At 42.0% G+C, this 17,395-nt stretch overlaps 1 protein-coding gene and 1 long non-coding RNA gene across 2 annotated transcripts in view; both read left to right on the top strand.

Annotated features, from left to right (window-relative positions):
• LOC311434939 overlaps positions 1-5,063 on the top strand; it is a 56,625-nt gene extending 51,562 nt beyond the window's left edge. Inside the window, exon 4 of the long non-coding RNA XR_014691845.1 lies at positions 4,692-5,063. This is a non-coding gene — a long non-coding RNA (uncharacterized lncRNA). The remainder of the gene's footprint in view (positions 1-4,691) is intronic.
• A 2,338-nt stretch (positions 5,064-7,401) lies between these two features.
• The window catches only part of TARBP1 (tRNA guanosine 2 -O-methyltransferase TARBP1), a 34,363-nt gene continuing 24,369 nt past the window's right edge, over positions 7,402-17,395 (top strand). The window contains exons 1-9 of the mRNA XM_084512547.1: positions 7,402-8,312; positions 8,432-8,529; positions 9,396-9,465; positions 9,954-10,102; positions 11,285-11,337; positions 12,870-12,967; positions 13,968-14,103; positions 14,884-14,980; positions 15,667-15,756. Coding sequence (XP_084368673.1) covers positions 7,427-8,312; positions 8,432-8,529; positions 9,396-9,465; positions 9,954-10,102; positions 11,285-11,337; positions 12,870-12,967; positions 13,968-14,103; positions 14,884-14,980; positions 15,667-15,756 — 1,677 coding nt within the window. The 5' untranslated portion in view covers positions 7,402-7,426. The remainder of the gene's footprint in view (positions 8,313-8,431; positions 8,530-9,395; positions 9,466-9,953; positions 10,103-11,284; positions 11,338-12,869; positions 12,968-13,967; positions 14,104-14,883; positions 14,981-15,666; positions 15,757-17,395) is intronic.

The following is a 17,395-nucleotide window of genomic DNA, read 5'->3' as shown; positions in this document are numbered from 1 at the left end:
AAAACACCAGAGCTGCTTCTTGCCTAATGCTTTCAAAGTTGCTGTTCTCAGCTAAACCAATGAGTTGTTCTGTCTTTATTTTTAGAATGGAAAATTCAAAATAGACTTAAAAAAGTTCTCTGAAGTCATATGCGCAATTCAAAATGCGAAGACTACATCTTGAAACAAGTGCCTATTGCTTTTTCCTTGTGAGGTTAGTTAAGCCTATTCTAAAGTACTATGGAAGGTGAAGGAGGATATTTTAAAACCTTTTTCCTTTGCTTTACGGTGATGTAAAGGACTGTTGGAGATAGAAAGCAGCAGTGGTCTGGATCTTTCACACCCAAACTTCCCACTGAGGAAATAATCTTGCTTTCAATCAGTGCCTGACCAATTTCTCCACTGATCTGAAAATCTAAGATAACTTCTGTGTATGTAGCGGGCTATGTCTGTGCTCCCAGAAGGGATAGCAGATTTGCTTTAGCTCACCACAGAAAAGCTATTCACCCATGCTGCATCTTCTTAAGCCAAGGCCCTAAAAAACTCCTTATAGCATGCATTTGGAAAAGATAAGACCTTGCAAACCTTCACATCTGCAAAGAGAAATGCCTAGGAGTTGGGAGCAAAGTGGAAGCTTCCTCCCTCCCTCCCTGCACCCTCTCTTTCCTCCTCCTTTCTCTCCTCCCCAGAATAAACTGGCATTTTGCTCTGTTCTCACTGAACTGAGTGAGAACTGTATTGGTCCCTATGATTTGGTTATATCTGGGATTGTTTTAATCCACCTTCCTGTAGTAAGGCTCTACTCCCTGTAATATCACCAGGCATTTAAAAAGACTAAAGGCTCCCAGGGTTGCAGCTGGCAGATATTCATACGGGAGTCACAGAGTATTTCCCCCACTACCACAGATCCTCTTATCTGGTTCATTATCAATAGAATCCCCTGTACACTAAAATCCAGAACAGCAAAATACTCAGGCGTGTACTTAGAATAAGCTCATGTTTACATGATTTGCTGGATGAAGACCTGGAGACAAAGGCTGTCACAGAGAAACTATGTGGTGCCATATGGACATTTTCTCAATTGTCACATTTCTCCCAGATCTATACATACTTTCTGGGCTGAAAGCTGGAGAAGGATGGATTATGTACACTTTAACAGCCCTTTTACTTCTCTATTGAGCCAATAGTACAATCTATTTAAGCTTTACCATCTGGCTCTGAGTCCTAGCAAAGGGGAGAGGTTGAGAATGAATGGTGTAGCCTACAGCTGAATGGGAAGTCCTAAACTTTATTTTTAATAAAAATAAAATAAAAAATAAACAGGACCAACAAATGGGAAAGCAGGTTGTGACTGGGAAGATTTTTGATTCCAGTCTGTATAGCAAATGATCTTCAGCTATGTGAAGCAGATAAAAAGCGACTGCAGATTTCAGCAGTGCCCTGTCAAGTACGTTAGCAAAATAAGGACAGATGGCAAAGGATTACATCTAATTCTTTCTCCTAATTCATCTTTTCCAGACCATTCCACTGCACTCAGTATAACTAGAGATTTACCAGCTTAACTTGCTCCCTATAGCTCCTAGTGACAACCCACATAGTATAGATTTGTGAATTCCCATCACTGGGAACATTCAATTGGACTCAACTGCTTTTCACCGGCTGCCTTGAAATGTGCTTCTGAGGGAAGGATGTTTAGTGTTAGAATTGCAACTTTATTTTTAAAGCAAACATCCTACAAAGCACACAGATAGCAGTGTGTTTCTGATGAATGTAGCCATCCTGCTCAAAGGACTTCAGACAGAGCATCACTTACCCAGGTGTGGGTAATGTCACTGCACAATGCTAACGGTACTGTCCTAAAGATACTTTACTGTTTCTTTTTGTTTTGCATTATCTCTTTTATCAGGTAGCTCCTGAGCATTCTTCCTTCATGCTCCCTTTCTTGCTAGAGCAGATAATAAAGGTAGCCGTGCAGCACAGCCCAGATAAAGCTGAAAGCATGCGGTCCATCACTGAGTGCAAGAGGGCTGGTTCTGCAGCCACAGCTTCTCATTACCTGCCCGATTCTGCTCTTCCCCCTTCCCCACTCAAATATTTAAAGCTATTTTTGGAAAATTCTCAGGTTTTTTTGATGTCTCTGATTTCAAATGCTTGGCTTGAGATACACTTCCAGGTGACAATAGCTCCTTACAAAGTCGGTGGGGAACTGCCAGTATTCGGCACCTTCCTCATCAGAGTTCAGGGTCTCCTGAGAGCAATGGGGGAGGAAGGATCTAGAACACAGCCTGTGCTGCCTCTCTGCCTCTCCTAATTGCATTTACACCTTCCTCTGTACTAGCACCTCTTGAAAATTACAGATCTGGTCTCTCTTTTATATAGCCCTTTTGATTTTCTCTGCATTTATCATTCTTCTCTTTGCGTTTCTTACTTTCTCTAGCTAAAAATCTGAGAAATGGCAGTTATCTTCTTCTCCTATTCTTTTTTCTTTTCCTTTCCTTTCTTTTTCTCCACGGTCACGTACTTTCTTTTCTCCAGAAAATTAAACTGGAAGGCACTTCTCAGTGACAACAGCACCATCTGCTGTTGTGCAGAGATGAGGAAGCCTTCACTCAGGTTTCTGAACGAAACCCACTGCACGTTATGAACTGTGCAGAATTACCTGGAAATGTGCAGGTGGTGGTACAAGACTATCTTTCTTCACGAGAAGGGAGATATTTAATGTGATCCAAAAGTACCACCAAAACTAAGCTTTTTCAAAGACATCTGTACGGCCTTGCTCTAATGATCTATCACGGTGGCTCAGCTCAGCAGTGGCTTTCCAGAATTGTACATGGGGATTTCCAAAACTCTGAAATAACTGCCTGTAGTTTAGACTGTAATTTTGTCCATGACCCTTTTCCAATATAACTGAGTGCTGGAATGGTCATCACTGGACTGTTTCTCACACAGGATTGCCTGATTGTGTGATTACAGGAGAAAACATTTACATCAGAACAAGGATCCAGTTTACTAAGAGAGCATGCACCTAACTAGGGCACTGATTTTCTAACTATAGGCACGAGGAAGGAACCTTAGCCCTCTTGTATTGCTAAAAAGGTGTAGCATTACTAGTTACTGGAAAAAAAAATGCTAAAAAAATATACTGAAATCCAATAAATATTGTTAAGTATATGAGTTGTAAAATCAGCCCGAGCTCGGTCAGCTAGTTGCCATGTGCTGGAAACCCTAATCATTAGCAAAGGCAGTATTATAATAGTTCAGACGTGAATCAACACTAATATGCATTTCTCATCTCTGTGCTGCCTCACAGAGGCTGAGTAATAGTATTAAACAGCACGGACAAGCCGCTTATGGGAGAGGAGAGTGCAGTAAGCCCTTCATCTGTTATGGGGTGTTGAGAAGTGTTTTGTGGCCTATAGATAGTAGTGGCCTGTGACAAGGACACGTCCAGACTGGCCATTTATTTCAGGGCTGTCTGCTGCCATTGTGGACTGGTTTTGATGTTTCAGGTAATACGTCTCAGTCCCAGGTTTCCAAAGCAGATTAATCAGAATGAGGGTGGATATCTCATGTGGCAGGGGTAAAAAAAACAGCTGCAGGCTGTCCTGTTTAGTAAACAAACAGCACAACAAAATACAACTAACCAACCAACAAACAAATGAAAAGCAACCAAGGTATTTCGGCCTTTGATCTAGGCAGTATGCTGAGGCTGGAGGGGACCTGGATAGGTCAGGAACTACAGAACATCTTCCAAATAGCAGTGAAGAGGGTGGGATGCTCTGAGTGCCGGGGTTGGTACATTAAGGCTAGGGTGAAAAGGATTTGGGATCCCAGAGGTGCCTGCAACTGGCAGGCTGGGGCCCGGGAGCAGGGCTGTCTTGGAAATACGGGTGGAAAAGAATAGGATTGGGAGGTGGGGAAAACAGAATGGGACATGGTGTTTGGTGAGGTAGGGCTACGTGTTGGGAGTATAGAGCTGGAAGGCACAAATTCAGGGTTCTGAGCGTTAAGGAGTGTGATGTGGGGGTGTGAATGCTGTAGCTCTTGCCACCTGAAAATTATAAAACGCTGCTTCTTGGAAGAGGATTTTGAACAATCCCCAACATACAGAAGTATCGAGCTCAGACTGTGGAAAAGTCATCATGTTCATGGAGTGTCTACTAAAGTATAAAATTTGTGGAACCTTCTCTTGGCATTTGGCAGAACCACCACTACTGTTCCTATTGTTAACATACTGCTAATAGCAAACGTAAAGCTTGCTACGTATGTACCGACTAGATTGTTAGGTATTATCGAGTGTCTTTCTGCTGCATTCAGCACCAGCCAAGAAGGGAAAAACATTTCCTTTTGATGATACCTACTGTTCCTTTTTGCTCTCTTAACTCCATAACCACTTTTTTTTTTTTTTTTTTTTTTAATCTTTCTGCATCACATTCTGCTCAGATGCTCCCCAGCCTAATCTCCCATGGGCTTAATTTCTCACCCACTTCTTTTTGTCTGAAAAAATGATCTGCAGTAAACCAGTTCAAATTCAAATGCTGATGTTTAAGTTGATGCAATAGGGCTTTAGAATTGGCACCCCATTGTCATAAAAATAATAGCAAGGATGAAATCAGGCAATAATGGAGACCAGCAAAGCACCTAGTGTTTTATTGTATTGATTATTACATGTTGTACAGACCTTTAATGTTTCATTCAGTTAAGTCCTACAGGTGCCTGGAAGAGAAGACAGATTGAAATAAAGAAATGTCCCCTTTTCAGGACTTATTCAGACCCGCTGAAAGAAACACCCACAATTCATCTTGACTGCATGCTGTAAGTAAGAAATGAAGAATTTTTGAAGAAAGACATCAGAGCAACTGGAAGAGCAGACAAAATGTATTATGGTATGAAAGAGATTTCAGCTGCAAGCATCCCATTTAGTAATTTTGTATATTCTGTCCTTCCTCCTCCGAAAAAATGTGTTGTTTTTTTGTTTTGTTTTGGTTTGTTTTGTTTTGGTTTTGTGTGTGTGTGTGTGAAACAAAGCGCTATATTTTGCTTTACATTTAAACAAATGTATGAATTTGAATTGTTCTCTTAAACTTTTTCTGGATTATGTATTTTATACGTAACTAAATACACGCAGACTGCAAAGGCATATGGAAACCACATTAACTAGCAGGTCTAAAATAGTTCTTTTTCCCCTTCTTTTTCTGGAATTTACCTCATAGGCAGTCAGTCACACTATAGGTCCCTTGCAGTAACAAGCTCTTCTGCAGTCAGTAGACTCTCAAAGATCACAAATTTCAAAAATGTATCAGGGAAGTGGGTAGCCAGGGAAAGGAGAGAGACTATACTTGTGTGATTTGGAGAAAAAGATCAAGTGGGAGCTCACAGTGAAAACTTCAAGAGGCCTTTTTCATTAGATGCCTGAGAAGTTAGCCATGGTAACTCCCATATCCATCAGAAACTGTGCTTTCCTATTGTTGCTGTGCAGGGAATCTGCTGTCCTTTGCTTTCATGGGACCAGAAAGTTCCACGTTTACCTCTCTCTGTGACATCTTCCCGGAGAGCAGTCTGTGACCATTTTCGAAGTGCTGTGAAAAAAAGATAGAAATTAGAAATTACACCCCCTGGCAATCAGCCTGCTTTCCTTTGTCCCTTTTGGCTACATCAAACTGCCCTGGTCCTCACGCCAGCTGCTGGCACACAGGTAAGGAGCTAACGGCATGGTGCCAGTGCCCTGTTTTCCTACAGTTTTCCTGGGGCAGATGCAGGGCATTCAGGTAGGCTTCACAGCCACGACTATGGGTCAGATCTTGAAACTAGAAAGTGTTTTATGGGGCAGATGAAGGGCTCTCAGGTAGGCTTCATGGCCATGATCATGGGTCATGTTATATATGGAGTGGTAATTCATGTCGAGAAGATGGTTGATATTAATGAAGAAAGGGGAGATGTGGGAGTGTGGCCATGGGGGTCAGCAAGCCCCGTGGTTGATGATAACATTAGACTCTTAACGATGAGGTCATCAGGAATGTAAAAGAGTTTAGAGGGAACAAAGAAGGGTGATTCAGGAGACTCTATGCAGCCTTGGGTTGCTTGTTCTCCAGAGGTTGAGGCATGGAAGTTTCTGGAAGTTTCTGTGTGTTTGCTGTTGCTGTTACATGCAAAGTTGTTTGACCAATGAAAAGTTGTTTTTGAAAAGGACTGCTGTGGGGAGAAGGGTATAAGAGAGGAGCCTGTTCTCAAGGAAAAAAAAAAAAAAAACAAAAAAAAAACCAACGACTGAAAGTCGCTGGAAATGGCACACTGGAGCTGGAAAGAAGCTCAAGCTGAGAGAAGTGGACCCGCACACACAACTGCCTCTCGCTGGTAAGCAGTTGCGTATTATGGGGAATCATACGTCCTTGGAAACAAAGACTGTCCTGGTAACCTTACAGCTTATTCTCTTTATTAACAATCACACAGTTTATGATCCTGAAATATGGGACCAAACTGAGGTCAAGGTGTGGGACTCTGCAACTAAAAACGACAAGGTTGCAGTGGGATTGCTCGGCACCTGGCGAGCAATCTCTGAGGCCTTAAAGAGCCATGTGGGACCACAGTCAGAAACGTGTGCTTTGCCAGATAGTGAGGGAGCTGCGGGCTCCTTTACTGATCCGACTGCTATGCCATGGGCCCCTCTGGTGCTACAGCCGTCGAAGGTCTTTGCTGTTACGCCCCCTGGTGACCTGGACGTGCCTTTTGACCCAGGCCTATTGGCCTTGAAAAGGAGATGGATATGCTTTTCTTCGATCCGGGAAGAACGGGAAACATAAGGCCCGAAGGCCGAGTTGCTTGACAACTTAAAGCAAGACATATTATTCAAAGGGAATGGAAAATGGAGACTTGTTTGTAATCAAGAAAAGGAATGGAAAATGGAGACTGTTAAGTCACAGAACTTAAAGGATTGTTTGTTACCTTTTTTGATTGTACGTATGTATAGGCATACTTGGGTTTAGTATGTAAAGCAATGTTCCGTATATTTAGAATGTTTGATGTTCATGTGTGTGTGTTGGTAGAGCGTAGACTCCCTGCACACCCAGCGCTGTTTACTTGCCTTTTATACCTTTTAGAAATATTCTTTTTATAAATATTACTAAATTCAGATTGAGACTTCATTTATAACAATGGCCATGATCATGGGCCAGGTCTTGAAACTAGAAAATATTTATTTATTGGAAGAGATGGCAACAGCAAGCACGCGCCATGGGCGAACACCACACTTTGTGCACTACACCTGGTTGGAAGGGGCCCCCCAGCCTGCCCCCCACCCCTCACGCTACCCCCCCAACATGGCGGCCCCTCCCCCCCCCACAGCGGGGCGCAGCGACCCGGCCCCGCCTCCCCTCCCCTCCGCTCCGGGGCCGCGCCTGCGCAGCGGCCCCGCGCCGTGCCGTGCCGTGCCGAGCCCCCCTCCAGCAGCATGGAGGTGGTGCTGGCCGACGCGCTGCTGGCCCGCGGCGGCGACCCCTGCGCGCTGCTGCGGGCCGTGTGCGCGCCGCTGTCGGCCGAGCGCGCGGAGGCGCTGCGCCTGCTGCTGCAGCGCCTGGCGGCGGCCGAGGCCGAGGGCGAGGGCGAGGGCCAGGGCCGGGCGGCGGGCGAGGCGCTGCGGCGGGCCGCCTGGGAGGTGGCGCTGGAGCGCTGCCGGCCGCTGCTGCGGCTCGGGGAAGGGGCGGCCGGGGGGGCGGCGTGCGCCGAGCGGCTGCGGCTGGGGCGGGCGCTGCGGGGCGCGCTGCGGCACTGCGTGCAGCTCTGCGGGGCGCCGCTGGCCGCCCGCCTGGCCCGCGACGCGCTGGCCGAGCTGGAGGGAGGAGGCGGCGGCGGGGGGGCAGCAGCCGAGGCGGCGGTGGAGGCGCTGGCGGCGGCGGCGCCGCGGCTGGAGGAGCCGGCGCTGGTGGCGCGGAGCGTGGCGGCGGCGCTGGCGCTGCTGCGGGACGACGGCGAGGCCGAGGCGGCGGCGGCGCTGGCGGCCGGGCGGCTGCTGCCGGCGCTGGGCGGCAGCGGCGAGGCGCTGGGCCGCGTGTGGGAGGGGCTGCTGGGGGCCGGCGGCGACCCCGGCGCGGGGGAGCCCCCCAGGGCCGGGCGGGCGCTGCTGGCGCTGAGCGCCCTGTGCGACGCGCTGCTGCCCCGCGGCGCGGCGGCCGGGCCCGACGCCAGGCTGTGCCCCCGCTTCTGGCGGCTGGTGCAGGAGGGGCTGGCGCAGGGGGACGGGCTGTGCCGCAGGAGGGCCCGCTACCTGCTGAAGAGGGCCGTGGATCTCTGCGGGGGCCAGGCAGCCTGCCTGCGCTGCCCCCCCGACGGCGGGGACGGTAAGGGGGGGTGGGGGGGGGGAGGCACCGTGTCGCCTCCCGGCCCCTGCTGTGTGTGTGTGTCCCTCCCCTGAGGGCTTCTGTGGCGCCGCTTCAGCGCTTCTTTGCGTTGCCTGCAGAGCCCAGCCTCTTCTGGTGGTCTGCCGAGGAGAACGAGGCGCTGCTGCGGTTCTGGGAGACCTACATCTTGGTGCTGGAAACCCTGGAGGGAAACCAGGTGAGGGCGCCGGAAAGCCTGGTGGCAGCTCCCGCGCGATAGCTTCTGGCCCGTACAGCATAAACATTTCCAGTTTTGGCGATTGAAGGCATTTAAGCAACGTCAGGCATGGTTTATTCTGATTTTTAATCTTTAAAATGCAGCAAGCATAGTTTGGAATACATTCCCATCTCTCTCTGAAATCTGGTTACGGCTGTGCATTGAACTAAGGAAGGGAAACCCAGGTTGCAGCTTATTGCAAGACCCGTTGGGTTACCCAGTGGGGTAACCCATTTTTCAGCAAAAAACAGGCTATTGCACTCAGTAACCTCTTAGTAGATGGCACTACATCTCCAAGTAGTAGGGCACTTTGTGCCCTTGGATGGAAGTAATTCCAAGTTTGACTCAGAGGCCAGTGAACTTGGTAGAAAGATTGTTTTTGACCTGAGACCCTCTGCAATTGCATGATATAAACTAGTTGTGATTACCTGTTTGTAGTTTACTTATCTTGCATTATTTGTGCACCATTGTCCTGTAACTGAGAGAATAGTGATTATCAAAGTGTTTAAACAACTTCAGAGGTTTGTGCTGTTTGATTTGAAAGCTTCACACTGTAATTGAGATGAATGGAAGGATTACTGTTATGATACAGTAGCATAGAAGTAACAATTTGTCTTAATCTCTAGAATATGATTTCCTGTTGCACACCAAGTCCTTGGATCAGTTGCACAGGCATTGCAGAGTATGTTTGTTTATTTAAATGCAGTTTTATTGTCAATTGCTACGTTGATGCTATTGATAGTAAGTTCTAGCTCACGACTAAGTGCCAGTTCTTAGATTTGAAATTGTAAACTGACTACTTACATTGTATCTGATTTGCATTTCAGATCCATGTCATAAAGCCAGTATTACCAAAACTAAACAGTTTATACGAACATGCTATTTCAGGGGAAAAAGGTAAGACAAAATTTTCTGAAGCATCTCTAAAGTATTAGGTGATTAGCTCTCACATTTCTCTTCATTTTATTTGCAGCTTTTTGTTAAGTTTTCACGGTCAGTGCTGCTCTGAGATGCAGCAACAAGAAATCCTACCATATTGCTTATTATCTTATTCTGAAGTTGTTTCTTTTTTTTTTTTTTTTTTTTCCTGCTAGCAGAACTAACTACCTGGCACTTCCCCTCTATGTTTTGTTTTACTTGAGCATTTACTTTTTTGTTGTTGTTGTTACTGTTTTTTTTTTTTTTAATGGGAGATTTAGTAGGATATTTTTATAAATCTAGCAGCTATAATAATCTTTCTGAAGTGTGTTGTGTATTGACTATCGCGTTATCCAGAATGTCAATGTATTGTATGTGTGTTTGATGAATTTCCTTAAAACATAGATTTGTATAAAGAGTATACTAATCCGTCACTGTTAATTTAGAAGAGTTTGCTTTTGTAACAGGTTGTTGGTTGTTTCACCCATCATGGCACATGTGCATCTACAAAAGAATGTTTGAGAGTGAGAATAAGACATTGACAAAGGAAGGCATTCTTCATTTTTTAGAGCTTTATGAAACAAAGTATCTCCCCAGTTCTCTTGGCTTTTCGGAGGTAAGGGTTTTATGGTTACTTGCCAGAACAAGTAGATGTTCTAACTTGTAATGTATCTTAATGCTGATTGCATCAGTGGTGTTGGAATTAGGAATGTTCTGTAAAAATACCCTCTTTATTTACCTGTGTGAGCGATGGCAATATTTGTAAGTGATGTCAAATATAAAATTAATTGGAAAATAGCCAGGCTACAGGAAATGGGTCCTTAAATGCAGTCATTCATCCACATATTTGAAGCTAATGCTCTAAGTAAATGTACCACCCAATTTATTGATTTTTTTTTTATCAAGGTTACATTAGCAGGGGAATAATTGATGCTTCAGACTTCCACAGTTCCTGATCTTCTCCGAAATTATTAGATCAATTGGTTGAACAGAGTTTTGGGTAAACTTGGTCAACAGACTTTGTCTGTGCACAGTGTCTCCTATTTAAGGACTGATTTTTAAGATCCATTGACCCTGGGAGATATTTTGAATGTGTGTAGTATAATCAGTGTATTACTGTATCTCCCTTCAAAAATACATGTACATATATTCCATATATGGGAAGACATATTTTAAGTCCTTATTTTTTTTTATATGGTAACATGTATAGGTTGATACCCCAACCAGCCTACACTTCATTAAGAAGTGATCTGTGTTGTATTACCATTGCTTCTTTCTCCTCGTCATATTGCCCTCAAAGGCTAATATTTCTGATTTATACAAATTAAGTTAGCTTCTTGATCACTAACTTGAAATCCAGTTAACCTTTAAAAAAAAAAAAAAAAGGAACACATCCTTAATCTTTCTAGGGATGGTTTAGTAGTATAATAGTCTTTTCTATTACGTCCTTCTACTTCTAATCTTTCCTCTATTTCATGTTTAAATATCTTTTCCTTTCTTATGCTGAACACCATCCATTCTCCATCTGTTTCCCAAAATGCTTTTTGTGCTTGCAGCTTTCACCATGCTCTGTGAAACTTACCTATTAAAAAAATACTGTTCTGCTTGTTTAGTCTCCTGCACCCCCTTCTCTTTAGTTTCCAACTTCTTTTGCTACTAATAGTTATTATTGCCAAGTGTGTTCTCTAATTTCTGATTCTTTCTTTACTTTTAAAGTGAGGTTGAATAATTCTAGTTAGTCTCTATGTATCACTGCCTTGCAAGTGTACATTTACTCATTGTTCCTCCCTTTTATCAGTTTGTTATCGGGCCGTTAATGGATGCCCTCTCAGAAAGTTCCCTTTATGGCAGGTAAGCCACTGATTATTAAATGTATTGATTATTGTAAGTGTGTTCTACTAATAGTGGTTTGAGCATGTTTGTAAAATTTTGGATAAAGTATATTAGTAAATAAATGGTATTTGCTAAATTCACTGACAGGTGGAGAGTTTCTTGGGAAAGATGTGTGGCTGTGAGTAAGAGATGAAACAGGTTCAGTTCCATCCTAGTGATAGCAACTTAGTAATGCCTTAAGGTTCTGCTTAGCATATAGTGTTAAAATACTAATTTGGAAATGAAGTGAGATACGATAAGTGAGTAACTTTCTGAAATATTTATCTTTTCTTTTTTGCACAGACAGAAGGGGTTGCGCTAATTGCTGCAAAATCATAACTGATAGATATATTTTTTTTCCACCATTGGATGACTATCCTTTGGCAAATAAAAGACTTTTCAGAGCAGACTGTTAGAGACATGACAGTGGCCTCTTTGGGTATAAATACGTAATGAACAGATAAAAGTTGGAGGGGTTACAAGTTGGTGTTCATTCATTGTACTGGTGGTTTTCAATCCTTTGTGTTACTTGCATGGAAAGTTCTAAGAATGGGAAATTGCTGAATGCACTTTATTCCAGATGAGTGTCTTGGGTGATGAACGTTTGGCTAACAATCAAACTCTAACTCAGTTGGAGTAGCCTTGACTGGCAGACCTTTTTTGGCAGCTCGAAGAGTTGACATTATTTTTGCGCTTCGGGAGAGAGGGAAATATGATTGTCACTTAACCAGTGGTCAGATTGGATTTGGTTGTTCTGGATACCTGTGTAAGCATAGTTAGAATATGTTGTTTCATCTAAACATGACAGGACACGTGACCTTTGCTTCAGGATCTTGCAGCAGCTCTGTGTTTGTCACCTCAGCTGGCTGCAGTACGGTTTGCATGGTCATACATTTCAAATCAGACACATGAAGTCAAAAGTAGCAGCAAATGCTGCATGTTTTGGTGTACTTTAAGTGGAGTTATAAGTTAGAATGGTGTTGAGTTAAGGCTTTATAATCTTCTGTCATAGCTTTAATACTTCTAGTGAAACATGTTGGGATATATCTGAAAGTAGAAGAGTGATTATACAAGGAGTAGTATAACAAGAGTGAGTATACCAGAAGTAGTGATTATACACAGGTCTTGGTAACCTGCTTGTCCAAAGGCCTGTAGAATACTGCTGGTGCAGGCACAAAGTTGAACCTGTAGTGCCATTTCTTACTGTGGGCTCAACATTTGATGCTCCCAGTCCAGTAACTTTACTTGAGGTTGTACTTGAATACCTGAGTGTGCTGATGCTGTACCATGTCCTTGTAGGGAGACTGGTATTGTTGTGACCTTCTTTGTCCTCTCTGTGTTTACTGTTGGACTGCTGGGCACAGTGGAGGGAGCAGGCTGACGCATTGCATCTCTGTGGCCTATTGGGACAGTCTCTGCAGTGGATTAACCATTCTGGTTTTGTTTAAGGTCAATCCTACTTGTAGCTGTTAACATGTCAGTTGTGTATTTGCTGTTTTAAAACTTAACAGGACACCAGGTCAGTCAATGGGAGCCTGTCCTCCACTGGGAATGAGGCTGCAGAATTTTTTGGCTACTTATCTGATGCTTCTTCCAGAGGAAGAAAAAGGTATGTTTCAATATCACCTTTATCTTTTTAAAATAAAGAAACCAAATAAAAACTGTGGAGTCATTTTCCATATCCCATGTAAGCATTTACCCCAATTTTTCCACATTACTTGAGGGGGAAAAAAGGAGTAGTTCTCGCTATGACAGTGAAGTTCCCAGAAAAGAGAATTCTTCCGAGGCTTAGAGGGATGCTGCTGTAACAAGTTGCAAAATTGTTTTAAGGGAAACTTGAGGGCACTTTTTTTTTTTTTAACATATATTAAAAAAGAGACAAAAATAACCACAACCTGTTGTTCTGAAGATGAATAGTTTTTTCAGACTTTTTCTTTGTCAGTTTAGATAATGCTGTGCTGTGTAAAATCTTTAGAACTATTCTGTGTTGATGTTCTTTTCTTTCTTTCCTTTTTTTTTTTTTTTTCTTGTTAGGTTGATTTATAAAAACAAACAATCTGCCAGACCTCTTTGGTCACAACCTGTGTAGTCAACGCTCTGTCTCTTTTGAAGCCCTAAGGCAGAAGCTGAATAAGGATTTTTTTTTTTTTTTTTTTTTTTTATTGTCAGGTTGGGTACAGGAAGATTTCTGGGATGTTTCCCAAATTTTGGTGGTAGTGTAGGCTGAAAAGGAGTAGCCTTTGACAGACCAGAATTTAATGTATGGTCTAATGGGATGAAATTAGGGTAGAACCAGCTCTATTCAATATACTCTATTCACAGGTACATACTGTCGTGGAAAACACCTTACATGCTTGTAGTGCCGTAGATGCTGTTATTTCTTTGCCCTTTCCTATTGCATGTATTTTATTTATCAAAAAGTCAGTGTTCTGTGATTAGCAACTTGGAGACACCCTTGTCATTCATTTAGTTTTCAGAAATGATTTTAAATATGCAATGTGAGTGCATCGTAATGTTCTCCTGCTGGGGTCTTTGTTATTTAAATGCATTGGAAAGCAGAAAATCACACTTGATATATTTTTGTTGTTGTTGTTTACTTTTATTTTAAGGTAGTTTCCTGTTAAAGTTTATTCAGAAGATGACAAGTCGGCATTGGTGTGCTGTTCCCATCTTGTTTCTTTCTATGGCTCTGGCGTGTATCCCTGCATGTAAAGTACTGGGCACTGATGGACTTCAGGCTTTAAGGTAAAACCTCTACTGCCTTGCATTCTTTCTTACTTCTTGTAAGGAAACTTGTGGAACATTTAGAGAGCCAGGATTTAATTCATGTTCTACATCTACATGTTCAATCATTTTTATCTACATGTTCAATATCATGTTCAATCTACATCTGGAGACAGCTCACAAATTGATACCTGAAAGACCTGTAAATAGAAAGCTAGGTGAAAGTTATTGGCATGCACTTCGTCCTTAATTGCACTGATTTTTTTGGAAGTGCCTGCATTCACTTTCCAGATCTGTTAACTCAGTAATTATTTCAGTTTAACTGAATTTGAAGCTTTGAACTAAAATCTTATGGGTGGACTAAGGAATATTGAATAAAAGTAATTTACAAAGAATAAAACAGACACATCTGCTGATAAGTGAGCAGTGAGGGTTTCATCCAGCTTCTTTCAGTGCTAGCGTAAGAATTTGATGACAAACATAATCTGCTTCCATATCTGTTAGAAGTAGAAATGCAAACATTAAATTATCAGTTTGAACTGATGTGAAAAATTTCCTGTGCTTTTTCAGTACTTCTAGTATTGTCGTATATGTTTATCCAAGTTTTAACCTCAATTTTTGGAAGTATGTAGAGCAGTAGTCTGGGATTAGGGTTGTATTCTGTCTGATTAGGGCAAAGATTGTGTTATATTTAGTATGTTTGTTAAATACAATCTAATATGTGGAAAATCGTTAGTAATTAGGAAATTCTTAAATTTCCTAAACGTGTATTTTCTACAGTACATATTTTTCTCTTTGCAGAGATGTGCTACAATGTACCATGATTACACATCAGATTTTGTTGCGTGGAGCTGCTCAGTGCTATCTTCTTCAAACTGCAATGCATTTGACAGATGTGGTGAGTTTTTTTCTTCCTGATGACAGAAATGAACCAACACTTGTACAGTGTAAACAGATGATTAAAAAATTGCTAGTCATAACATAGAACAACTGGCTTTATTAGATTTGCATTTTTGTTTGTGACTAATTGATATCAGAATGATAAAACTATTATTAATAATAGAAAAAAAAAATTCAGTAGTCGAATTATGTTCTGGTTGTCTTATAACATGCTTGCTTTCTTAGCTGAGCGGAGTATCATCATTCCCCTTCAATTACAGGCTTCTGTGTTGAGTGTTTACGGCTAGAGGAACAGAAATTTCCTTTCAGAAATAGAGGAATAAGACTTACTGGTGACTGATTGTTTATGTCATTCATTTAAAAGGTGTTAATAATAGATATAACTATTCTTCTAGTCATTCATTAATTTTCAGATAGATTTCAGATGAATGTTTGAACTAGATGATCTTTAATATCCCTTTCAACCCATTCTATGATTTTAATACTTTGGAGAGTTAAGTTACATTCCTTGATAAAGATAAGCTGGTCCCTAAGAGCCAAAAACAAGTCTGTACCATGGAAAGGCAAGGTCTATTTCTTCTTCTACAGCATTTGCTAGATGAAAGTGACTTCCTGAATCCTTAGGTAGATGTTATTCATTACATGTTATGTTAAAAACTATTGTATCTGAATTGATTTCTTCAGGAGAAAGTGTCTCTTCCAGAAGTTTCAAGCTTTATTCTGTGCCTTAGACCAGATGAATCATTAAGGAGAGATACTATGTTATGGATAGAGGTGAGAACTAAAGCTACTTACATATTCACCAAACAATTTTTTTTAATACCTATACAAATATATGATGTATTATTAATATTTAAATGGTTAGCAACTTCTGCATTGACACATTTATGACTTTCTGGATATGGAGTCTTAATGGATTTATGTTTCAGCTGGAAGCTCTGATTTTTCTTTAATACTACAGAGGAGTTAACATTAACCCTAAACAAATTATTTGGCAGATTCGAAACAAAAAGGAATTTGAAGGTTGTCAACATCACAGTTGTTGAAAGTAAGAGAGGGAAGAAAAACGTGACTTTTCCCTCTCTTCATGCAGAAATTCTCAGTTCTACAGAAGAAAAATCTTTTTTGAAGCAGAGGCTTTTTTGAACATGGGAGCTTGTATACACCAAGCTCCCGTTTCTTCCCATGGTTTCACCACATTTCTTAGAGTTTCTCTAGTATATCTAGTATTGCAGCTGTTGGGTTTAACCATGTTGAAATGCAAATCAGAATCAGTTCTTACTGAGACTTTGGTCCCTGAATACTGGTCCTCTACGAGGCTTTGATGTGTTCATCACAGTCCTAGTCTTCTGCATCCTTTGCCATTGTTGTAGGAACTAAAATAACTACTGGTAAGCATGTACTAGCATCTGTAATCTCTCCCATCAGGGATCCATGCTCACTCCTCTAAATCGTTGGTAACTTCAAGGAGAGAGTGCGAAGCAGGGCATCCTATGGAATCCACAGAGCCACGACTTGGGCTTCTCTCTCTACTTTTATTAAGGATACCAGGTGGATGTAACATCCTCAGCTGAAGCTGTTCTTGGTCATCGGATCTACAGGCAGTTATTTCTCTATATTATATATTTTTTTTCTTCTCCTTTGGCTAATTCCTTTTCCTCCTTTCCCCTAAACTATGTTGTAAAACTTAATTTGATGGAAAAGAAAACTCTTTTTTTAAAGTTTATCTTTAGAGTGATAGTCTGCTAGAATGGTGCACGTTTTCCGTTTCTCTTAGTTCTGAAGGTAGTGTCTGAGATGGTGTGCATCCTGAGAATCTCTGAACGGGCCAGTACATGGGCCAAAAAATGTATGAGCTGCCTCTGATTTGCATGTTGCTTGGATGAACCCAGCACAGGCAAGAGTAACAGGGGAATCTCTAAAGGACAAATGTGGCTAGGGTGTAAAGTGAGATTCTGAATTGCAAATTTACAGAGGGTGTATGTGTTATGTCTTTGTTAGGTGCAAAATGCTATGGAAATACACAAAATGATTTCTTTGAGTATAGGATTTGCAGAACCAGATGATTAAGTAGCCATAGTTTGGGTTTGTTATGCAGCAGTATGATAAAAAGGTTTGTGCAGAGTGAGCTCATTATATATGCTGTATACTTCATCCTATTCAATTTTTTTTTGGCACAGAAGTTGAAATAAAAGGGCAGCTCTCATTAGATAACATCCAATGATCAGAAGCCTTTTCTGAGATAAAGGAATTTTTTACCAGTATTATATTGAAGATATTTTTTTCCTTATAATGGTAACAATAATTTCATTTTTTTGGGTGCTCTGAACTAGTCTGTGGAAGAAACTTCTTGTGTGTTTGAGGAGAGTAGTCTGTTAGGCCTCCCAGTAGTTCCAGTGAAAGCCTTCCATGG

Source organism: Aythya ferina, assembly GCF_964211825.1.
Source record: "Aythya ferina genome assembly, chromosome: 3".
Taxonomy (NCBI): Eukaryota; Metazoa; Chordata; class Aves; order Anseriformes; family Anatidae; genus Aythya; species Aythya ferina.
The sequence above is the reverse complement of the archived record's forward strand: the minus strand, read 5'-3'. Positions and strand labels throughout refer to the sequence as shown.